The 25,939-nt window shown below is 41.7% G+C and overlaps 1 protein-coding gene across 1 annotated transcript in view; it reads right to left on the bottom strand.

Annotated features, from left to right (window-relative positions):
* The window catches only part of LOC126184319 (uncharacterized), a 97,910-nt gene that overhangs the window by 19,826 nt on the left and 52,145 nt on the right, over positions 1-25,939 (bottom strand). The window contains exon 3 of the mRNA XM_049926695.1: positions 10,564-10,719. Coding sequence (XP_049782652.1) covers positions 10,564-10,719 — 156 coding nt within the window. The remainder of the gene's footprint in view (positions 1-10,563; positions 10,720-25,939) is intronic.

The raw sequence follows: 25,939 nt of genomic DNA on the forward strand, positions 1-25,939 counted from the left end.
ACTACCATCAACTCTTACCAACTGAAATTGGGACTCATACGACCAGGCCACAGTTTTACAAGCATCTAGGGTCCAATCGATATGGCCACGAGCCGAGGAGAGGCGCTGCAGGCAGTGTCGTGCTGTTACAAAAGGCATTCGCGTCGGTCGTCTGCTACCATAACCTATTAACGCCGGATTTCTGCGCACTGTCGTAACGGATACGTTCGTCGTACGTCACACATTGATTTTTGCCGTTATTTGACGCCGTGTTGCTTATCTGTTAACACTGACAACTCTGTAAACGCCGCTGTTCTCGGTCGTTAAGTGAAGGCCGTCGGGCACTGCGTTGTCCATGGTCAGAGGTAATGCCTGAAATGTGGTATTCTCGGCACACTCTTGACACTGTGGATTACAGAATATTGAATTCCCTAACAATTTTCGAAATGGAATGTCTCATGCCTCCAGTTCCAACTACCATTCCGCTTTCAAAGTCTGTAAATTCTCGCCGCGCGGCTATAATCACGCCAGAAACCTATTCAAATGACTCACGTAAGTGCAAATGACCGCCTCGCCAATGCACTGTCCTTTCTATACCTTCTGTACGCAAAGCTACCGCCATCTGTATATGTGGAATTCTCTATTCCATGACGTTTCCCACCTCTCTGCAGCCGGTCAGTCTGCAGCTCTCAAGGAAACAAGTGAAAAGTGTGCTGTGTTAAACACAGCTTGTAATTTTCTAGAATCCCTTGCCACTTTTAAAATGTTTTCGCATTAGTTTATTTTCCGAAACTCATCTATCGTCCTACTCGTCAACTCGTTTTCTCTTATTGAGGCGTGCAGGATTGTTAAGTTGTATAAGGCACGACCTTTCTTATAGAAAGTAATACTGACATGATGAAAATGACCAACTCACCGGATCGAATGGCCTCTAATGAAGTTTCGTTTTGTCAAACTGTGGATGCTGTAAGACGAAAATTAAGTGATGCAGTGTACACAAGTGCAAATGTGTCCCATAAAAGGAAGAGTGATGTCTGAAAAAGTTCGATTCGATAGTCTACACTTCAGACGAAGAACATACAAATTTCCTCGAATGCAAACAAAATGGTTGTGTTCTCATTTATTCCACCTCCGCCGTGAGAAAACATATGTGCTCCGTCGAACGAAAGCTGGGCGTAGAACAACGCCACTGTTATGCCACTGCGACTATTTGTGTATTCCTTTGGTCATGACAACTTGTGCTTTTGAACTAACAGTGGTCGTGTAGCTTATCATTCATTTCTACGTCTTTATTGATCACTGCTGCAAATTTATTTTAATAATGAATCACCCTTTAGAGAATACTCTCCATCACAACGTCCTACTTTTTGTACTGTTGTCACAGAAACTGTGTGTATGTCTCTGAACATATACCAGATTTTAAAATAAATCTAGAGCAGACTTTGAAAATTTTTAAAATATGATACCTCCGCCGGAGGGCACTTTCGGCGACTCATAGCGCCAACGGCCCAGGAGAAAGCCGACCAGATCCCATGCGGCGACCGCCCGAGATGCGGACAATGGAGACATTCTGCAACCGCACAGGGGATAGCCGGGCAGATGCCCTCGCCTCACGTAAGAATGGACATCTTGGAAAGAGATTGTCGGACAATGAGCAGCGTGTCGAAAACTGATACACCCCTGTAGCTATAGGGACGGAGCGTCAAGAATGCGCACTTGGAGACATGTGAATCCATCTAGTCTGACAGCAGCCGTTTTATCTGCCTCAAAAAGCAAGAATGTGTGGACAATTCCAGGACTCCTCCAGACACAAAAGCGCCAAGAATCCGCACAGGTAGGCATGTGAGACTAAAGTACTACGTAAGAAATCGTCCTGCTCAGAAAGATGTTTTCTGGACATTGAGGACGTCCCCAGACTCCGATTTCACAACATTTTTGCTAAAGCTAGAGGAGGTCCTTGGTTCACTTTATAGGAAATACTAAAAGTTAGTTATATGTGGTGACTTCAGTATTAATTGGTAAGTGATTGTGCAAGGAAAAGGATGCTGGTAGACCTCCTTAATTCATATAATCTTATGCAAACCGTATTCTTTCCAACGAGGGTGCAAGGGAACAGTAGAACAACCATAGACAACATTTTTGTTCATTCCTCATTACTAGAAGGGCATTCTGTTAGCAAAAAGGTGATTAGCACACTGGACACGCAGTCGGGAGGACGACGGTTCAATCCCGCGTCCGGCCATCCTGATTTAGGTTTTCCGTGATTTCCCTAAATCGCTCCAGGCAAATGCCGGGATGGTTCCTTTGAAAGGGCACGGCCGACTTCCTTCCTCGTCCTTCCCTAAACCGATGACACCGATGACCTCGCAGTTTGGTCTCTTTCCTCAAAACAGCCCAGCCCAGCAAAAAGGTGAATGGCCTTTCAGATCATGATGCACAAATTTTAACTCTAAAGGATTTTTGTGCTGCAACAAATGTTAAATATAGTTATCAACTTCTTAGGAAAGCTGATCCAGTTGCTGTAGAGACCTTTGTAAACCTTATCAAGGAACAAGAGTGGCAAGATGTTTATAGTGCTGATACAGTAGACGATAAATATAATGCTTTCCTCAAGACTTTTTTCATGCTCTTTGAAAGTTGCTTTCCGTTAGAACGTTCAAAACAGGGTACTAGCATAAACAGGCAGCCTGGGTGGCTGACTAGAGGGATAAGAATATCCTGTAGAACAATGTGGCTATTATATCAAAACGTTAGAAACAGTCAAAAACTAAATGCAGCAGCCCATTACAAACAGTATTGTAAGGTGCTTAAAAAAGTTATTAGGAAGGCAAAAGTATGTGGTATGCAGATAGAATAGCTAAGTCTCAGGATAAAATTAAAACCATATGGTCAGTCGTAAAGGAAGTGACTGGTCTGCAGAGACAGGTCGAGGATATAGAATCACTGCGTAGTGGGAATGTCCGTGTTACTGATAAGTGACATATATGTACAGTATTTAATAATCACTTTCTGAGTATAGCAGGTGAACTAAATAGCAACCTAGTCCCAACAGGGAATCATATAGCGCTCGTAGAAAAAGTGTTCCGAGACTGTTACCCGAAATGCTCCTCCATGACACTGACAAGAGGGAGATTGAGTTAATAATTAAATCACTAAAGACCAAGAACTCTCATGGATATAACGGGGTATCTAGCAGAATACTGAAGTATTGTTCTATGTATGTTAACCCAGTACTCAGCCGTATCTGTAACTTTCCCTTTAGGAGTGGTCGGTTTCCTGACCGATTAAAGTACTCGGCAGTGAAGCTACTTTATAAAAAGGGAGACAGGGATAATGTTGACAATTATAGACCTATTTCTATGCCATCGGTGTTTGCTAAAGTTATCGAGAGGGTTGTATATACAAGGTTACTGGAGCACTTAAATTCACATAATTTGCTGTCAAATGTACAGTTTGGTTTTAGAAATTGTTTAACAACTGAAAATGCTATATTCTCTTTTCTCTGAGAGGTTTTGGACGGATTAAATAAAAGGTTGCGAACGCTAGGTGTTTTCTTTGATTTAACGAAGGCTTTTGACTGTGTTGACCACAAAATATTACTGCAGAAGTTGGACCAGTATGGAGTAAGGGGAGTAGCTTACAATTGGTTCGCCTCTTACTTGAAGAACAGAAAGCAGAAGGTAATTCTCCGCAATATTGAGAGTGGTAGTGATGTTCAGTCCCAATGGGGCACTGTTAACTGGGGCGTTCCCCAAGGGTCGGTGCTGGGGTCACTGCTGTTTCTTATTTATATAAATGATATGCCTTGTAGTATTACAGGTGATTAAAAATATTTCTGTTTGCTGATGACACCAGCTTGGTAGTAAAGGATCTTGTTTGTAATATTGAAACAGTATCAAATAATGTAGTTCATGAAATAAGTTCGTGGCCTGTAGAAAATAATTTGATGCTAAATCACAGTAAGACTCAGTTTTTACAGTTTCTAACTCACAATTCAACAAGAACCGATATTTTGATCAGACAGAATGGGCATATTATTAGCGAGACGGAACAGTTCAAATTCCTAGGCGTTCGGACGGATAGTAAGCTGTTGTGGAAAGCCCATGTTCAGGATCTTGTTCAGAAACGAAATGCTGCTTTATTTACCATTAGAACAGTATCTGAAATAAGTGACAGTTCAACACGAAAAGTAGTGTTCTTCACATATTTACATACGCTTATGTCATATGGTATTATTTTTTGGGGTAATTCTTCTGGTTCAAAAAGGGTATTTTTGGCTGAAAAACGGGCTGTTCGAGCTATGTGTGGTGCAAGTTCGAGAACCTCTTGTCGACCCCTATTCAATAGTCTGGGAATTCTGACATTGCCCTCACAGTATATATTTTCTTTAATGTCGTTTGGCCGGCCGGAGTGGCCGTGCGGTTCTGGGCGCTACAGTCTGGAACCGAGCGACCGCTACGGTCGCAGGTTCGAATCCTGCCTCGGGCATGGATGTGTGTGATGTCTTTAGGTTAGTTAGGTTTAATTAGTTCTAAATTCTAGGCGACTGATGACCTCAGCAGTTAAGTCGCATAGTGCTCAGAGCCATTTGAATCATTTTTAATGTCGTTTGTTGTTAGCAATATTAGCTTATTCCCAAGAGTTAGCAGCTTTCACTCAGTTAATACTAGGCAGAAATCAAATCTGCATGTGGAATGCACTTCCTTGTCTCTTGTGCAGAAAGGAGTGCAGTATTCTGCTGTATCCATTTTCAATAAGCTACCACATGAACTCAAAAATCTTAGCAGTAGCCCAAACACCTTTAAGTCTAAACTGAAGAGTTTCCTCATGGTTCACTCCTTCTATTCTGTCGAAGAGCTCCTGGAAGAGCTGAAAAATGAAGCGAATTCCGGTGTTACATTGTTGATTTTCTTTATTTAAACTTACGAACTGTCGCCTGAATATGTTTCTTATATTTCATTTTATCTGTTTCTACTATCGTGTTATAATTTCATGTATTGACTCGTTCCATGACCAGGGAGACTTCTCATTAATTTGGTCCCACGGAACAATAAATAAATAAATAAAATATAAATCACTAACACCAGCAGACCCTCCAAGCCTCACACACAGAGAGCCGTTGCAAAGAAGTGTTGTGTGGCTACTTTCATAACAACTTATGAATACAACAGAACATGGAAACCATGGGTGACCGACGCTGGGAACGTCCTTGACAGTAAAATCGTGAGAAAGACTCCAATTCTCGAGTCGCACACAGGCCACGCAAGATAGGTATTTCTATCCTGCACGGAGTGGCGTGGTCACGAAACGGCGACAGTCATTGGGTGACATTGTGAATTTAGTCCGCCAATGGCAGTGTTGAGAGAGTAAATATTTCGAGGAGATGGATGAAGAGTAAAAGGGGAGTCGGTGGGACGGCGCGGAAGCAAGAGGGAAGGGGGGCTCTTCCATCCATCGCCAACATCCGCCTTCCGACACCGTGACAATGCTCCTTCGGCTACGCAACCCGCAACGAGCAGAAAACGCGGAAACCATACCTGAGCCTCACCGCAAAGCTGCGACCGATGGATGGCCTTTGTAGTCTCGTCCCTTCAACCCCACAAACCAACCGCAAAGCTGCAGGTCGCACAGCTCCGCGGCGACCTGCCATACTGACGCCGACGGCACTACACGACGAATGATTACGAATAATGATGAGATGGTTCATTCCCCCCCCTCCCTCCCCCTTAATAACTGATTCGTGTCCACGCCCAGTCAAATCGGCCCTGAGACTTGTAATTCTTTGTTTTGCTTTGTGTGCAAAAGTTGTTGAAATAAATGCTGTCAAATTCAAATGGCTCTAAGCCCTATGGGACTTAACATCTGAGGACATCAGACTTGGAACTACTTAAACCTAACTAACCTAAGGACAGCACACACATCCATGCTCGAGGCAGGATTCGAACCTACGACCGTAGCAGCAGCCCTGTTCCGGACTGAAGCGCCCAGAACCGCTCGGCCAAATCGGCCGGCTAAATGCAGTCATTTCATGTTTTATTCATCTAAACAATCTGTTCCATTCGTTTATCAATCCTCTAATCTCTTTGATTTCGTCCAGTTACTGATGTCACTTAATTCTGACTCCCAATGTGGGACAGTTTCATTAGTCATCTACATGTCATTCTGGCAGAGAGGAGAATTTTCAGTTCACGAAATTTTTGACGCCGAACGTGGGGCGATCCCATTAGTAATTTGCGTACTGTGCGATATCACAAACAATTTCGCGATTCACTATATTTTTAGCGCCCAGTGTGGAGCAATCTTATTAGTCATCTACATGACATTTCATGTCAGAGAGCAGGGAAGAATTCTCTATTCACTACATTTTTGGCACCCAACGTGGGACGATCTCATCGGTAAATTTCCTGCTGTGTGACATCACAATTTCTCGATTTACTACAATACATACATACAAACATATATACATATAAACATACGTTTACGTGAATATAATACACACACACACACACACACACACACACACACACACACACACACACACACACACTTGAACAATATTCACTGCCAATCGGTCAGTCATTATACTGGTATCATGCGCAGTGGTTGTGTAATGGGTCCTAGGTTATACTTACGTACTCGTGTACTCGCTCTTCTTTCTATGCTGGTACAATTCACTAGTACCTGACAACAGATTGAAGTGACGAGCTTCCAGTTAAATGGGCAGAGGTGGACATTCGCGAGTCCAGTCTCCGAGCATACGAAGATGGTAAGTTCGGAGATGAAGTCTAGGACCGGCTGGCGAGTATAAAGCGAGTATACGGAGCTCATTCGTGACCTCCACTGTCTGCAGGCAGGCTCCACAGCGCTTCTCCCTCCGCAGAGATAGGAATCACTTTTAAGTCTGTATCTCCTTGTTCGACTTACCCCGTTTCTCTAAGGGGTCGGCATTTTTGTATCGGTTTTGGAGATGTTAGTGACCACTGGCAGCCGGAACCTGTGTCTGCCATATGTTAAAATGTGGAAACGTTTTCTAAATTTTCGCGTTGCTTGTATCTGAGGAGGGGATGTCGTTACCAGCTCGGTATTTCATTCAAAAATAAACTAGTCGGAGGCTGTAAAATGAATGTCGCTGAAGGGATGGTAATGCCATTGCCTGCGGAAGAAGATTTGATCCCCATAAGAGCGCCGAGGCAACAAACTCGTCCCTACTGGAACACAGACGCACACCCACGTGACAACAGAGCGAGCACGTGCACGTGTAGACCGTCTACTGCACTCAGTGGTGCTGAAAACAGAGGAATCGAGGCTTCAAAAGACGAGCAAAGGGGTGTATTGCTTAACCTTACAACGGTCGGAGGGCAGGGAACGGAAATTCACGGAAGAATTTCGCAAATTGTCCTTCCGAACTGCGACCCTCGATCTGGCCTCTGTGTCAGTGGCTGTCACCGTAACTCGTCGGTCTGCGGTAATGAGGGCATCCATCCGCTGAACAATGTTATCGGCAATGCGTTGTGTCGTTCCACATCGTGCGTCATCGGCCAACGACATCCGTCCTTCCTCGAATCGCTCGTGGCACTGACGTGAAGTGCTCCTTGGATATTTATGCCGCTTTTTGGCGAATTTCCGCCTCCCGCGCTCCTTCCTCTGTCAAGAAACAGACTACACGCCTTTACTTTTCTTTTGAAACTTTCGTTGCTCTGTTTTCAGCGTGACTGAATGCAGTGGATCGTCGGTGCGTACACGTGCGCGCTATGTCGTCACGTGGGTGTGCGCTCGTGTCCCTCTAGCGGCAAGTTTGGGGCTCCAGCGCTCTTATAGGGGTCACACCTTCTTCCGTAGAAAACGGTATTACGATTCCTTCGGGGATTTTCATTTTACAGCCAACGGCTCGTTTCTTTTTGAATGGTCTTAATATCTTGCTGGATGTGGAAAACGTGCAAAAACCACATCGCGGCTTGTCGGGTGTAGGAAACTTTTGGTCTTGGGGGCATAGAGGCGCCAATCTCAACTTGACGCCCCAAATAGCCGCTTGTGTTGCTTGGGCCTTACAGTAGTCATGCTTACTTGCAACAGTACATGTTAAAACACGAAATACTTACGGAGCCTCGTTTCCCAAAACCGAGGTTGCTGTATTATTGTACATTCTTTTCTTATTTGTCATTGATCTGTGAGATTCTTATTGAATTTTAAGCAAGCAAAAACGTTCTTTATATTAAAGCTCTTAACAATTACTGACCGCATAACGAGACCTCATTACGAAATCTTGTTATGCCTACCTCACGATGGATTAAAAAAAAACTGGAACTGGTAATGGTAAAATGAGAACAAACTTTTTTTATATAATATTTGTGGCCGATTGGTGCTCGTATTCGAGTTACAATCCTTGTAAGTCTACTACAGATATATTTTTGAAAATGTCTGTTTTCGAAAAGACAGACTTTGTTTATGTAAAAAAGTCATTAAAAATTTAAATTATTGCTTTAAATGGTAGTCCTTCCGTGTCCTGGTGTTGATTTTTGATTAAAGCCGTATAGATCGCTTTGTGTATTTCTTTATTAATAACTTCGTTTCGGCTACTGCCATTATCATATCTGCAATTAAGGCTAAAGTACCATAAGAATGAGAGATGTATGTATACTTTGTCAGGCTACAAAAGATGAAAAATTTCAAAGTTAAAAAGTTTTAATAAATCACTCACCAAAACATAGAATGTGTAAAAAAATGCTCAGTGTCAGTTTTTCGAGCCCAGTTGGAAGGTAATTTATTGCTAAGACTTAGGTTTTACTGTAACTGGCACTGTACATCGCTTTAAAAGTTCTGTGTTTTAAGTTTACAAGTTTTAAGTTTAAAAAGATTAAGTTTTCAATTTTCCATCTTTTTTAGGCTGATAAAACAAACACCTCTCATTCTTACGTTCCTTCAATCTTAATTACAAATCTGATGATGACAGTAAAAGAAATGACGTTATACATAAAGAAATATTTAATAGATCTAGACTCCTTTATTCACAAAGTATCCAAAATGACTATTTACTTTGTTATAAGTCCTGACGTCGGCTGTCGTATCTGCTTTTGGGACAACACAAGTGGAGGCACTATTAGTCATACTAGGCGTCTGTCCAGTAGATATTACTGTTAGGTACAAAGGTTCTATTTACTGGCTTCGTAAAGGGAATATTCCCAAGGTGAGAGCAAGTACTGTTCAGGAACGATAACCAAACTAGAGGTAGAATTATGGAAGGGGCGTGAGTGGCAAAATGATCGAGGCAGTATCACGACAGATTGCAGAGCATACATATGGAATGTTTCCAAAGATGAAGGATGCTTAAAAGCTGCTAAATTCATCTGGAGGCATGCTTCATTGCCTGGCACGCCATGGACCACACCTTGAATATTTACAAAAGACGTATGCATTTGGCGCCGTCATTGGCACACCAGACCATACTGCATTGGAGTGCCTAGCTTATGAAGATCTGTGGATTCGAGTAACAGGCATGGGAACATTCATTGACATTATTAGCGACTTACTGTTGATCGAAATGGCAAATAAGGTATCCGGGAGCAAACTTAGAAAAAATTTAGTAAACAAAGGTACTGTAAGAGGAACCTGATGGTAAGTAATGGCGTTGAAGTGAGTACCGTGAAAGCAGTGAATATTACCGACCCTGGAATTAACACCTACAAAGAGGACGACCAGAAGCAATGGAAACGTGGTGAACAGCGTGAGTGCTATGACGTAATGAGCATAATGAATGAGAACTTTTAGATGTTTTATGTAGGTCTACCAGCAAGTGCTTGATGCAGGGAGAGGAGAGGGACGTTAAGTCTCACTCGTTAGCTCCAATGTGGCTCCGTCTCAGGGGTGACCCGTACTGGGTTTAGGATTATTTGCGGACGGTATGGGTTCCCTAGATAACCGGTTTTAGAGATTTAGCATGTTTTCCCCACCGATCGGTGACTCGCTCCCATCCGCGTAAGTAATTTTAGCATAGGTCACAGATGTAGAATTCCGCAACAGGGGCTTCCTGGAGCATAAAACTTTCTTAACCATGAGTTGTATTAGGACCTGCCAGTAAACCATCTGCTGTGATGATAGTGTAGATGATCAACAAATAAAAGACTATAGTTGAAGAGTTTTGGGTGCTTTCTACTTTTTGTTTTAAATTTAATTGTACCAGTTATTGCAAATGTTTAATTTACATCGAAATGTGGAGGCGAATGTTTAATCAAAAAATGGCTCTGAGCACTATGGGACTTAACTGCTGGGGTCATCAGTCCCCTAGAACTTAGAACTACTTAAACCTAACTAACCTAAGGACGTCACACACATCCATGCCCGAGGCAGGATTCGAACCTGCGACCGTAGCGGTCGCGCCGTTCCAGACTGTAGCGCCTAGAACCGCTCGGCCACCCCAGCCGGCAATGTTTAATCACTGTTGTATACGACTTCCTGTAGTTACGTGGAAATATGACCCGTATTAGATTCTGGGTAGTGGGTGTCAAGATCGTAAATATTAATAAATAAATGTACTTTGTGTTTTTATGATGAAAACTTAGTAAATAATAAATGCAAGAGAAGACTCACACTTGTTCCCCAGGTGCGGGAAGCCGCCGCGGCCGGCGCTGCCTGTCCCAGATGCCTCTGGATCTTCTCGGCTTTGTGCATCTTGGCGCTGCATATTGGCGCGCACTTTGTACACGGCGTGCATGCTTGGCGGGAATGCCGACATCTTGCGGCACCCTGCAACAAGGCAACTGCTGCGTCATACACTTCTCCTCTCCCGCGATGTACAATTGGCAGAATGCTGGAAAACGTGTGTAATGGCACACACTAGGGAGATTTTATATCAAATCATACATATCATGTCAACTCGTGGTCATGAATTTCTTTGAAAACAAATATATTAAACCTCTATATTATAAGTTTTAAGAAATAAAGTATTTTCGCTTTATCTACATTTTTGTAAATATTATGGCCCTTTGAAAGATGTATAGTTTGTAAATAACTCTGAAAACAGTAGAGATAAAAATAACTAATAAACCAAAAGTACTGGAGACCTGGCAGATGTTTTTCGTATGGGCTTCCTTTAACTTACATATTTAAGATGAAGATACGAAATTTAACTTAATTTTTCCACTTAAATTTTTTTTACTTGATTTGGAAAGTGACAGGATGCTATCTTTTCTGTCATATTACCAGATACTACTGATGTAATTATAAACAGTATATTCTCTGCCCCAGCTATCTGTATTATTTAAATATTTATCACAAAAATGCAAAAAATTGCATTTTTGCGAGTGTCTACAAATTATTTACTCGAAAACCCCAATCCGAAAACTTTTGAGAATTACACAAAATACTGTTTGGTTGGTATGTAAGTAGTCAGTGTAAACAGAATGGGCAATATTTTCCTGTGTAAAGCGTTAAAAATTGTTCAACATTCTGCATATTTCACATCACTGAGTTTCTAGTGTAAAATATGCATGCTGGCAACACTACTTACACATAAACCATTCTGCATCGACTTTTGTGTTTGGTTTGAACTTTTTGAGAGATACAATGTCAGTGAGGAAATACAGTGGTGAAAGAGTGAGGTGTGTGGACTATGAAAAAAGACGCAATGAGGTGGTGTTTAAGAAAAGTGAAAAACACTTCACAGTTGTTGAAAATCTGTCAGAGGTATTGCAGAAACATCTCGGTCCTCAAGTAACGGTATTAGCATCGCATCCATTGTGAAGGAATTGGTACACTCACTACAAGAAGAAATTTAGTGACAACCCAGCTGAACGGTCATCATCACCCGAGTTTGAAACTGAAAAAGACAGTGCAGATATTTATATTCCTAGGTGTGAAGTTGTTGATGCATTTAATGTTAGCATTTCTACTGTGGCCCCTACTATATCCTCCCTTAAACGTCCAGGAGAGGTAAAAAGCACAAGATGAAAACAATATGTCAAAAAGAAAAGTGGAAGAAATTGAAACACGTTTTACACATGCAACATCCTCAAAACTTTGTGAAGTGTATAATGTAGATGCACTGGGTGCAGAACCTGAAGATAGTGGTATGTGCACTAATTGTGGTGTGTGGTTTCAAAACCTCTATACTGCTATCTCAGTAGTCACGTATACTGAGGAGATACACTTACTGACACTAATACCTGGTAGCTACTCTAAGCAGTAGATACAGAAATACATACCCACTTCCTCACATTATTTAATTTCTACGGCTCGTAAAATAAAGAATGAAGAAGGTATTTGGCCACGTCCAGTTTCTTACTGAGGGCATCCGTTGCAAGATGATACGCTTACTACTGCTCTAGAATATTACCTAAGTGATGAAAAATTTGCAGCAGGCTGATGTCATCTCTGTTAGTGAAAATGGTGAAAAAGTTAAAAAGGTAAAAAGATACACCACAAGATCAACAAGAGAAGCATATCTCCCAATAAAAAGGAGAACGCGAATTTAAAAATTGGTCTCACAAAATTCTAGTCCTTACGACCAAAATGGGTAAAATGTCAACCAGTGAAAGAAGTATGCACATGTATTTACAGCACTAATTTGAAACTTGTTTGTTTCGACATAAGCAGTGTCACAGGAAAGAAGTATACAGAGATGGAGCTGATGCAGCTGTGTATATCTCAAGAGCCACAAGATAAATGTTGGTTGCAGGAGTGTGAAATGTGTCCTGATGTTGAAGTGATGACTGTTGAAGAATTACATTCTCAGGATACTGACAATGACGTAACCTACGAACTGTGGGAGAGAGGAGAGTTGGTGAAGAAGGCAGTAGAGCCAGAGAAGTTTGTTACAGAGGTTAGGCATTGGGTCATGAAAGAAATAGCTCACCATCATATCTAGAGGATTCAGAGACAGGCCATAGCAGAAGTAATATCAGCCACACCTCAGAATATTGACACATTAGTTCTTCATTTTGACTTTGCAGAGAACTGGTCTCTTGCTTTACAGAACGAAATTCAAAGTTACCACTAGCACTCGTCAAAGGTATCAATATTCACATGTGTTGCTCACTCCCTTGGAACATCACACTGTTTTTCTATTGTCAGTGGTGATCTCATTCATGGCAGTGCACATGCATGCCATGCTGTCAGCACGATAATTGATGACGTAGCATCTAGAGGCCATGCATTTCCTTAACATGTGTTTGTGACTGATGGTATAGCATCTCATTTTAAAAACCGCTTTCAGGTTTATGAGCTTGGTCAACACTGTAGTACAGAAATTAAGACAAAAATGTATATCTTCAGCAACAGGTCGTGTAAAATATGCATGTGATGGGGTAGGTCTCTGTAAACATCTTGCAACAAGATTTAATCTCCAGCATGAAGCTATTGATGCTATAGGAGATGCCACTGGATTTGTACACACCATATCAACAAACATGAAACTCTTAATTCTAAACGAAAGTACATTAAGGGAATTCTGTTTAAAAAAGGGAGGAGAGTGGTCTGCTATGAATCCTGTAGTAGGAATTCAATCAACTCACTACTGGGCTGCATTTTGGGGTGGCACATACATTGCAAGAACGGTTCTCCACGAAATGCAGCTTGTTTATTGTGTGTGAAATGCAGAGGCAACAGTATACTGTACATTAGAAGATTCTGTAGTGAGCCACTTCATTTCTTGTGCGTATGACAATCAATGGTGGGTGGGACAGATAATAAATGTCTCTCAAGAGCTGCAAGATATAACCATCTCCTTTATGACACCTCATAGTCCTGCTAATGCTTTCAAATGACCATCATCAAAAGATCAGTGTGCAGTTCCCATTTCCCAACTACTGCACTTGTTGGACCATCTTTTTCCATGTGCAAATTCAGCTCGGCTATACAAGTTCAATCAGAAGCAGATGAAAAAAACAAATGACATCTTTTCAACAGTTCAGTGTGTACAGTGTTGATTGTCACGTTGTAGGCACTTATAATTCATGGAAAGTGATGAGCTAGTAAAATCATGGCAGAAGAGAATAATAATTTGTGAATAATATCATAAAAAGAAAGATGGGTATAAATATTCTATATCTCATTTTTGTTATAAAATGCTTTCGAACAAAATCATGAATTTTTTTCCCTACTCACTTATAATGTTGTAAAGTAATTATTTTGTTTTAGAAATACCAGTTTTGCTAGACATTTACTTAAAATTAGCCATCAATTTAAATATTTAAGAGAACATGGTTTTTTGACCTTGATACATTGTAGAACGGCAACCAGTCAGCGGTGAGCCCATAAGTTTATTCGGAATGTGAACGGTTTTGTCCTGCTATGTTGCTGATGTGCTATGCTCTACTTGTTAGAATGAAAGTTCGTTCACTCTCTTTGTACATTAGCAAAACTTAAAGCCTGTGTCCTTTGGATTTCCTTGTTAACAGAAATGCACTTTACAGTTACTTACGTCGACAATCTTACTGAACTGCTGTTTTTGCAGTACAGCTTATTATCTTAACAAATAAGTGGCGTTTCGATACTTTCAGAGTAAGCAATTTAATAGTTATATTTTACTTATTAACTGCCGGAGCAAATTTCGTGACAGACGTAACCAGCCATGGCTTTGCCTAGCTGTGACTATCTATCAGAAACTATTATCTTCACTTAATATAATACTAAGTACCTACTCAGTCTATCATATATTAGCTGGGAAAGGTGGTGTAAACGCACGTATCTGCGCGCTCATCCCTGATTGGTTGTTGTTTTATGGTCGTAGCTTCGCAATGGTGCATATCCAATCAATGGTTAATTGGAAAACTTTGCTCAATTTGTTTTTATTTTCACGTATTTTTTGTCCACCATATGAAATTTGTAGAGAAATTAAAACAAATATGTTGTTTATGTTTTGGAATACGCCTCTAAAAGCATTTTACGATAAATCCAAATTGTGGCTACAAAACGACATCAAACAGTGAAAGGAAGAATATCATTAAGTTTACACAAATTCTGGTCCTGATAATTATATTTTTAATGTTTATGAATAATTAAATAAAATATTTTATGAAATTTCAAACTGTCTGTCATCTGCTTGAGAAACTAAATTTATTTTAAATATCTAGTGAATTACATCCGTATGCCAATTCCTCTGATGTAGGTAGTTTCCACTTTTTGTGTTTCTTCGTTTAAGTCGTTGGGCGATCTACTTTAGTTTGCATTGGGACCCCGGATGGAGGAATTATAAGAAATTAAACATTAGTACATTAGTATTGAGTTAATCTTCAGTCTTTTCTCAAAAAAGAAAGTGAAAATAAAAAAAGTCATACAACTTCTGTAGAACTGCTGCTACTTTCTTTTATCTACGAAAGTATCTTTGGAAATTCTTCCCTTGTACCTTGGGTAGATTCAACGCTGAAATTACGCAGTGTCGGCGGTTGTCGCTAGACAAATGTCAGTTGCTCTGAATGACTTTTAACTTATGCTTTTTATTCCTAATCACAAATGCTTTCCCCCAGGTCTTCTATTATCTGTCTCTTCCTTTCCTCTCTATGTCATGTCTGTCCTTCTCCTTCTCCCCGCTTCTCTCTTCGTGTTATCACCCCTCCCCCTCCCCCCCCCCCCCCACACACACACAATAGAAGGCCGGTGGACCACAGTATTTCTTTCAAATGGTTCAAATGGCTCTGAGCATTATGGGACTTCTGAGGTCATCAGTCCCCTAGAACTTAGAACTACTTAAACCTAACTAATCTAAGGACATCACAAACATCCATGCTCGAGGCAGGATTCGAACCTGCGACCGTAGCGGTCGCGCGGTACCAGACTGTAGCGCCTAGAACCGCTCGGCCACCCCGGCCGGCTATTTCTTTCCGGTTTCCAACTAACATGAGTACCGAATTTCATACATCTCACACGTATTTTTACAAGTATTTCATCTGTGGTGTCAAGCAATTTTCACCCTGCAGTTTCATTTTCATGCAGGTCATACACCCAGCGTTATACACTAAAGAGCCAAAGAAACTGGTATACCTGCCTAATATCGTGTAGGGCCCCCGTGAGCACGGAGAAGTGCCGCAACAGGACGTGGCATGGACCCGCATAATGTCTGAAGTAGTACTGGAGTGAACTGACACCATGAATCCTTCAGGGCTGTCCATAAATCCATAAGAGTACGAGAGGGTGGATATCTCTTCTGAACAGCACGTTGCGAGGTATCCCAGATATGCTCAATAATTTTAATGCCTGCTGAGTTTGGTGGCCAGTGGAAGTGTTTATACTTAGAAGAGTGTTCCTGGAGCCACTCTGTAACAATTCTGGAGATGTGGGGTGTCGAATTCTCCTGCTGGAATTTCCCAAGTCCGTCGGAATGCACAACGGACATGAATGGATGCAGGTGATCAGACAGTATGCTTACGTACGTGTCACCTGTCAGAGTCGTATCTAGACGTATCAGGGGTCCCATATCACTCCAACTGCACACGCCCCACACCTGCTGACATGCAGGGTCCATAGATTCATGGGGTTATCTCCATAGTCGTAAACGTCCATGCTCTCGATACAATCTGAAACGAGACTCGCCCTACAAGGCAACATGTTTCCAATCACCAACAGTCTAATGACGGTGTTGACGGGCCCAGGTGAGGCGTAAAGCTTTGTGTCGTGCAGTCATCAAGGGTACACGACTGTGTCCTCGGGTTCGAAAGACCATATCGATGATGTTTTGTTGAATGGTTCGCACTCTGACAGTTGTTGACGGCCCAGCATTGAAATGTGCAGCAATCTGCGGAAGGGTTGCATTCTGTCACGTTGAACGATTCACTTCAGTCGTCGTTGGTTCCGCTGTTGCAGAATCTTTTTCCGGTCTCAGCGATGTCGGAGATTTGATGTTTTACGGGATTCCTGATATTCACGGTACACTCGTGAAATGGCCTTACGGTAAAACCCCCACTCCATCGCTACCTCGGAGATGCTGTGTCCTATTGCTTGTGCGCCGACTATAACACCACGTTCAAATTGACTTAAATTTGATAACCTGCCATTTTAGTAGCAGTAATCGATCTAACAACTGCGCCAGACACTTCTTGTGTTATATAGGAGTTGCCGATCGCAGCACCGAGACTATATTTAAAATAAATTATTCTATATACACTGTCTGATACAAGTGAAACAGTCAGGAAACGTAGTCAGATGTTAATGTAACTTCATACGCGTACAAGGAACTGCACAACGGCGGGATTCAGATCGAATCCCACTTACAGAAATTACACTGCCTGTCGAAAAAAGTGAAGAGCCCACAAGCGGGCGAGGAAACTTCATAGGTTAAGCGGGTATGTGATGTTATGTCTACGCCCTGTATCTATAAAGTCACTATACTGAGAGCTACGATATTCAGATGTTTCTTTCTCTTGTTCTGCCACTGACTCTACCTCACGACCTCAAGTGCCTTTTCCAAGTATGAAATCCGAGGAATGACAAGGAGCAGATTTCCTGGTGTGTTTTTAGACGTTGTGGGCCCCGTGTTGAGTGTCAGCATTACGTGGCTCCCTGAGTTATGTGCATTACTGCCCAGTCTGTAAAGTGAGTGATTCATGCTAATGTGGCTGGGAAATTCAAGTTTCAGCTGCCGCTACTTTTTGTGCTGTCAAATGTACCTAGCAGATGAATTCAAGATGATTAACATCACCGTTGGTATACAAACAGTATAAGAACGCTACATAAGGAACATCGCCTAGTGCATGACAGGTAGAAAACGAAGCATACGTACACACATAGGCAGAGTTTCATTTAAATGCACTCAGCTACCAGACGGGCAGCGCGTGAAGCCGTCAATAACTAGTGTAGAGAAATACTATCGCAGGACGTAACTCAAAATTCCTCGAAATTAATAGTATACTTTAAGGGTGTCAGTGGCACAAATATCAATGTTCAGACACTTCTTAGCGAGATAGAAACGGAACCAGGAAATAGAAAAATAAGAGCCGTAATGCAAAATTAAGTGTCGACTGTTTCTTCAGAAAAGATAAATCAAGAAATATCGTTATCACCGAATAGCCGTACCGTACCAAGATGAATGATATAATAACACGAACCAGTGGTGTTGAAAAGGACCTCAGATTGTTGAAATTCAATAAGAACCCGACGCACGATAGAGTTTGTGTCAAGTTTTATACACAACTTGGTAGTGCATTAGTTGCACTCTTTCCCACACATTAGCAAATATCGTTTGAGCAAGGAAGTGTTCTCAGTGAATGGAAAAGAGTAAAGGTACACCCATCAATAAAAAAGCAGTATAACCAAGCCACACAACTACATCACTAACAACAATTTGTCGGAAAATACTTGAGCATGTTCTGAATTCAAACATAATGACCTAGGAAGAATAGAATAGTGTTCTCCCTTGAAATCAGCTTGGTTTCCGAAACCATCGATCCCCTTCGGATCTCTGTCCAGGTTCTCGAGTGGATCGAAAATTGCTTGACTGGCAGGAAAGAGCAAGCACGATACCCTGGAAAGAGAGTCATCTACAAACACTGGAATGATATCTGGTGTGCTCCAATGGAACGCACTAGCACCGTTACTGTATTATTCATTAATAACTACGGCAAGCTGTATCCATTTGAACCCACTTACTGTATTCATGGGTTGGTCTCCCTCCACAAATGCACCCCACCCCTCCTTTCTCTTGCATCCTATCACAGCATTCCGTCTTTTAGTCAAGTTGTAGCATAAATTTTTTTCTTCCCCAACTAGATTCAGTACATCCTTCTTAGTTACTCAATCTACCGATGTAATCTTCTACTGTGCCAACACGTTTTAAAAGCTTCTATTGTCCTGCTGCTTATGGTCCACATTTCACTTCCCTACAAGACTATACTCCACACATCTACCTTTAGAACAGAGTTTCTAGCGCTTAAAATTATTTTAGATGTTAGCAGATTCCCCTTTTTTCAGAAATGTTTTTCTTGCTATAGGCTGTCAGCGTTTTACATTCTCTTTGCTTTGGCCAACATCAGTTATTTCTCTGCCCAAATAAAAAAAAACCCTCGTATGATAATTTTCGTGTCTTATTTTCTAAGCTACTTTCCTCGGCATCGTCTGATTTAATTCTTCTACATTCGACCACTCTCGTTTTACTTTTGTTGATGTTCAGCTTACAACATCTTTTTAAGACACTGTACATTTCATCCGACTGCTCTTCGAAGTGCATTCTGTGAGAGAACGCTATCAGTGTCAACCCGTAAACTTTTTATATCTTCTCCCTGAACATCAATCCTCTCACCAAATTTCTCCTAGGTTTTATTTACTGCTTGCTCAATATGCAGATTAAATAACATGGAGACGCGAGGGATTAGCCGAACAGTCTAAGGCGCTGCAGTCATGGACTGTGCGGCTGGTCCCGGCGGAGGTTCGAGTCCTCCCTCGGGCATGGGTGTGTGTGTGTTTGTCCTTAGGATAATTTAGGTTAAGTGGTGTGTAAGATTAGGGGCTGAAGACCTTAGCAGTTAGGTCCCATACGATTTCACACACATCTGAACAAATAACATGGAGGGGAGTTACAACCCTCTATTATCTCTTTCACAATTATTCCATCCCTTTCATATTATTCAACTCTTATAACTGCAGTGTGTGTTTCTGTATAAGAAGTAAATAATTTTTGATCTCTGTTTTTTATCCCTGCTATCTTAGACTTTCAAAGAGTGTACTGCAGTCAATGTTCTCGTAAGCTTTCTCTGAATCCACAAATGCTACAAACGTAGGTTTGTCTCTCTTTAACCTATCATCTAAGATAAGTCGTAAGATCAATATAGTCTCGCGTGTTAGTACACTTCTTCGGTGGCCTAACTGGTGTTCCCCGTGGCCGGCTTCTACTTTCTATCTGTGAGTAAAGTCTGACCGGGAACAGTTATAGTAATAACAATTAAGCTCTCGCGAAAATTTTATCTTGATGCAAACACTTTCCAATAGCTTTTAATGTACAAAACTACAATACTTCGTACCTCACGAATCATAAATAGTGTGGCATTCTTTGACTACAAGATTAATGAGTCACAACTAGGGTCAATAATGTCATACAAATATTGTGCAGAGATAGGAACTGGAACGACTACATATGCTCAGTAGTATGTAAAGCAATTCTACGGTAGGACTCTGGCAAACTGCTATCTGTCTACAAATAGAGATTGAAAACGAAAGAACCGTACCGCCCATACTTGAATATCGGTTGCGTTCATGGAATCCATATCACGTCGAAGAAGCATGGCCCATCGAGAGTTTTAAAGGAAATAAAAATGGCTCTGAGCACTATGGGACTTAACACCTATGGTAATCAGTCCCCTAGAACTTAGAACTACTTAAACCTAACTAACCTAAGGACAGCACACAACACCCAGTCATCACGAGGCAGAGAAAATCCCTGACCCCGCCGGGAATCGAACCCGGGAACCCGGGCGCGGGAAGCGAGGAAATAAAAAGGAGTGAATAGTCACAGTCTTCTTTACTGTAGACAGAGTGTAATAGAAATGTTGAAAAATGTTAAGTGGCGGACACTCAAAGAAAAACACCGTACGACTCATACGTACTTGCTTATAAAGTTTTAAACCGTGTCTTTCAGGGCCGAAACTACGAATATTCAGCAGCCCTCTGGATATCTAACAAAGACTGTGTTTCCTTGGAAAAACACTTGGAAGATGCAACATACTGTATCTACTAAACACATTGCCTACACCATGCTTGTCCGCCCTCTACTAGACTATTGCTGTGCGTTAAGGGGATCCTTACAAGATAGAACTGACAGTGGACATCGAAAAAGTTCAAAGAAGAGCAGCGCGTTTGTATTATAGCAAAACAGAGGAGTGAGTGTTACGCATATAATACGCGATTGGATTGACAATCATTAAAACAAAGGTGTTTTTATTTGCACTGAGATCTTTGTACGAAATTTCAGTCTAAAACTTTCTCTAAGGAATGCGCAAAATTTTGTTGACTCCCACCTACAAAGAGTGAAACGACCATCGTAATGAGAAATTGAGCTCACACGGAAAGATATAGGTATTCCTTACTCCCGCGTCCTATTCTAGAGTGGTAGGTTAGAGAAGTGGTCTGATTGGTTGGTTGGTTGATATGGGGGAGGGGACCAAATAGCGAGGTCATCGGTCCCATCGGATTAAGGAAGAATGGGGAAGGAAGTCGGCGTGCCCCTTCAAAGGGACCATCGCGGCATATGCCTGAAGAGATTTAGGGAAATCACGGAAAACCTGAATCTGGATGACCGGACGCGAGTTTGAACCGTCGTCCTTCCGAACGCTAGTCCAGCGTGCTAACCACTGCACCACCTCGTCGGTGGAAGTGGTGTGAAAGGAGTTCGATGAGCTCTCTGCCAAGCACTTAAATTTGGATTGCAATGTGATAATACAGATGTAGATCTAGAGAGAGTGCAGATTATATTCAGCAAATAACAGCTTGCTGAGAGGAATAACGGCAGTCATTCTTCAAAAACTCCATGCGTACATGGAACGTGGAGAAACAATATAATTATGCTATAATAAAAAGTTCTCGTCACGTACTTCGTAGTAAAGCGCTCAGTGCAAATGTAAATGTAGATGAACCACTGCATTTTATCGCTTGGGTTATTCTATGGGAGTCTTTTTTTATTTTAATCAAAGTTGTCCTCTCTATTTTCAGACAAGATATCTGCAGAAGCTGCGTCAAAGCAAGGGCAGATCAAGTGTGCTGCACTTTTGCCTCGATGATGAAATAGTGCCAGCACACGCGCTGCTGTCTGTGTGTGAGATAACAGAACAGTATCTGCGACGCTCCAAGTCAGGGTTTGGTACTGTCAGAGGCCACCGACGGGTCATGGCGAGACTAGAATAGAGGCACACAATTGCAGATTGTGTCCCAGCAAAACTGTCTGCCTTGGGATGTATAAAGAAGAATGAAAAATACAGTGTATATTTAGGGGCTACGAGTGAGCATTTCCTGAGGAAATGTTGCTTCTAGAGGAAAATCTGTAATCTAAAATGGCTAACAGTGACTCGCTACGTCGTTTTTAAGTACGATCCGCAAATTTTTAGAAAAATATCAATACCGGTTACTGCCATACATAAAGTATGGCAGTTTCAAGGTGTAGTTCTTCCTCTTTCCACTTTTATTTGCTTTTGTACTTTCACAGCTTCTCTTTGTTAACATAATTACATATTAAACCACTTCCGTGCAAGGCTCTTAATAGCCAAAACCATTTGCAGAATGATGCAACTGGCTAGTCTTACAGTGACTGCAAGCATTAGCTTTTGGTCATGAATAAGGAAAAGTTTTGAGGCAAAGATTAACACTTTTCATCATAAAGTGGATAAAAAATTATACACCGCCATACACGTGTGAAAATTATACGCACAGGTTGACAGATCCACGTTTGGTAATACTTGTCTGCCGGACCATTAATGAAGTTACATATATACCCAATGGGTAGTGTCAAATGGCGGTCTTTAACGACGTAATTTGTTCAATATTTTAGTTATAGTATATTTTTAAATCTGCTTTCTACCACTAAACAAACCTCTCCTTGATGATGTTATGGCAAAGGGTAATGATGCTTTACATCTGTTTCATATGTCTGCCTATCTTTCAACCAAAGACATGCCAAAAGCATCGCAGGAGTCAGAGAGAATAAAAGCGTTTTATATAGTATCGAATGTAGAAGGAGAAATATTTTACCTGACAAAAAAGTCTAGCACCCAGAAGGGGAGGAGAAAACGAAATGAAACTTCAAAAAGAATTTGGCAGTATGAGCCCACTTAAAGATATGACTTTGCACCGCCTCTGGCCTGGCAGCACGCAGTAATTCGATTAGGAAGGGTGTCATAAAGCCATTGCATCCTCTCCTGAGGCAACAAGACGCACAACTTTTGTACCTGATCCTTAAAGTCCTTGATATTGGCAATGGGACAGAGTTGATGCCCGTGCTGGTCCCACACCTGTTCTATCGAGGACAGACCTGGTGGTTTTGCTGCACACGGGAGTACTTCAAAATCAAATACACACTTCATAGAGAAACATAACACGTATGGAAGAGCAGTGTCCTGTTGAAAAATGGCACCACGATACTTTAGAATGGGAGGTAACCCATGAGGATGTAGAATGTCCTGATGTACTGTTACGCCGTCAAAATCACCTCAACACTATCAGCCATGACCTGAGGTAATATCCCATAGCTCCTCACTCCATGACACCAGGAGTAACACCGCTGTGCTTCTCCAAAAACACCTGGATGAGTGGGACCTATCCAGAGCCCCACCATACTCGGCGACTATGGTCATCTCAGGCAGTGCAGAACCGCGATTCATGGCTGAACACAATGCGACGCCACTCATCACCAATACTTGCTTTCCAGTCATGCCATCAGTACACACGCAGCCATTTGTATTGTTGTGAAAATGGCAGTCTATGTGTGGGAGGTAATTCCGTAGCATGGCTGCTGCTAGTCTCTGACCACTGGTGCAGGATGACGCAGAATATTGCTGCGAGTTCATTACTTGCGCAGATGTGAAACGGTTCCGGTGCTGTCCATCATCGGGACACTGTCAAATCCAAATTACCCACAAATCAGGATATTACATTATTAGATCAACCGCCCAAAGGGAGACCCACAATGAGTGGTTGCTGATAACACCATCTCACACGAGTACATGGCATCGCAATGTCCTTTTACATCTACATCTATACTCTGCAAACCATTGTGAAGTGCATGGCAAAGGATATGTACCACTGTATCAATTATTAGGATTTTTTCCCGTTCCATTCACGTACAGGGTGCAGGGAATCTGACTGTTTAAATGTCTCCCATTGTACAGTTGTTAGGGTTTTTCCCACTCCATTCATGTAGGAAGCATGGGAAGAATGACTGTTTAAGTGCCTCCATGCATGCTGTAATCAATCTAATCTTATCCTCCCGATCCGTATGGGAGCAAAAATTATGATAAATAGAGGGTTGTAGTGCATTCGTAGAGACACCATTTAGAGCATGTTCTTGAAAATTTAGAATAAGGCTTTCTCGGGATAGCTTACATCTATCTCATAGAGTCTGCTAGTTCAGTTTCTACAGCATCTCTGTAAGACTCTCATCGATCAAACAGACTAGTGACCATTCGTGCTGCCCTTCAATATACATTCAATATCCCCTGTTAGTACTATTTACCCAGCATTCTACAAATAAACCGAAGTCTACCACCTGCTTTACCCACGACTGAGCTCATATGATCATTACATTTCATATCCCTACAAAGTGCTACACACAGCTATATGTATGAGTTGACATATACCAACTGTAACTTATTGATATGATAGTAAAAGGATACTACGTCCTTTCGTTTTGTGAAGTGCACAATTTTATATTTATGAACACTTAAAGCAAGTTGCCAATTTTTCCACCGCTTTGAAATCTTATCAAGAACAAACTGAGTATTTATGCAGCTTTTTTTTCAGACAGTACTTCACTAAAGATAACTGCATCATCTGCAAAAAGTCTGAGGTTACTATTAATACTGTCCGTAGGGGTCATTAATATACAAGATGAACACAGCAAGGGTCTCACACATTTTCGTGGGGGTATACCTGAAATAACTTCTAAATCTATCCTTGACTCCCCATCCAAATAACTTGCTGTGTTCTTCCCACCAAAAACACCTCAATGCAGTCACAAATTTCTCTTGATACGCCATACGACCGCACTTTTGTTAATAAGCATAGATTTGCTACTGAGTCAAATGCTTTTCGGATATCAAGAAATACTGCATCTACCTGACTGCCTCGATCCAAAACTTTCAGTACGTCATGTGATAAAAGTGCGAGTTTCACTATTGATGTTTTTGGAATTCGTGGGAGCTGTGGTTACACAACATCTGACATTGTGCATTATTTTCTTTCTGTCTTTCTTTCTTGTGCTTGGGCCTGTTTCCCGCAGGTATGCAGGGTCGGCACGGTTAATCGGATTTGGCAATGTTAGATTAAGGGGTGGCCGGATGCCCTTCCTGCCGCCCCCTGGGACAGAATTAGTGTACCCCAAATGTCTGCGACTAGTGTAATCTGTGGAATAATAAGGAAGTGTCCAGATGTCTGCATGCCATGTAACTTGGAGGGACGTGGGGACCAGCCCGGTATTCACATAGGGGGATGTGGAAAACCGCCTAAAAACCACATGCAGGCTGGCCGGCACACCGACCGTCGTCGTTACTCTGCTGGACGGATTCGATCTGGGGCCAGTGCGCCTACCCGAGTCCACGAAGCAGCGCATTAGCGCTCTCGGCTAACGTGGCGGGTAACATCTGAGATTGTACATGGCGTTTATATACCCAACCAGGGACAAAGAACACTAATGCACTCTGGTGGCTATTCTATCTGTCGCAGAGAATTGCAACTGTAATCATGTACATACCCGTTGATGGGGTGTGTATGTGTGTATGTGCAAAGTTACACTGATATACGACCATTTCTTCTGTGTTTTAGTTTTTTTGTCAGGCAGTTTATTATGTAGATCAATGATACCATACTGAAACGTGGCCTACAATTTTTTTTTTTAAAATCGTGTTGTTTCTGTACTTTTTACTGTGATGTTATGAGCCATACGCTAAATAAATAAATAAATTAATTTTGATACTGGATTAATATTTTAGAGCATTTATTAGGTGATTGCATTGAAAATATCTACAGTGACTGATAGTATAGTGCTTTATGTAATATCCCTTCTTTAACATGGTGAACGACTCTTTGGTTTTTGAATGCTTTTAACTGCTTGAGAAGACACAGTGCTGGAGCTAAGACGGGACGAGCAGAAATGTTACGGAGAAACGGCACTTTGCATGGCGACCAGGAGGCCCAGGCACTGAGTTTTTGAAACTGGACTGCCAAGGTATCCCAGCGGGCTGCTAAGTCATTGTCCAGTTGACAATGCCATGCCACCTAGGAGGATTCCAGAGGGCGGAGGGGTGCCATGAGCTGTGAATGATGGTGGTTTTATTATGTT

Source organism: Schistocerca cancellata, chromosome 4 (assembly GCF_023864275.1).
Source record: "Schistocerca cancellata isolate TAMUIC-IGC-003103 chromosome 4, iqSchCanc2.1, whole genome shotgun sequence".
Classification (NCBI taxonomy): domain Eukaryota; kingdom Metazoa; phylum Arthropoda; class Insecta; order Orthoptera; family Acrididae; genus Schistocerca; species Schistocerca cancellata.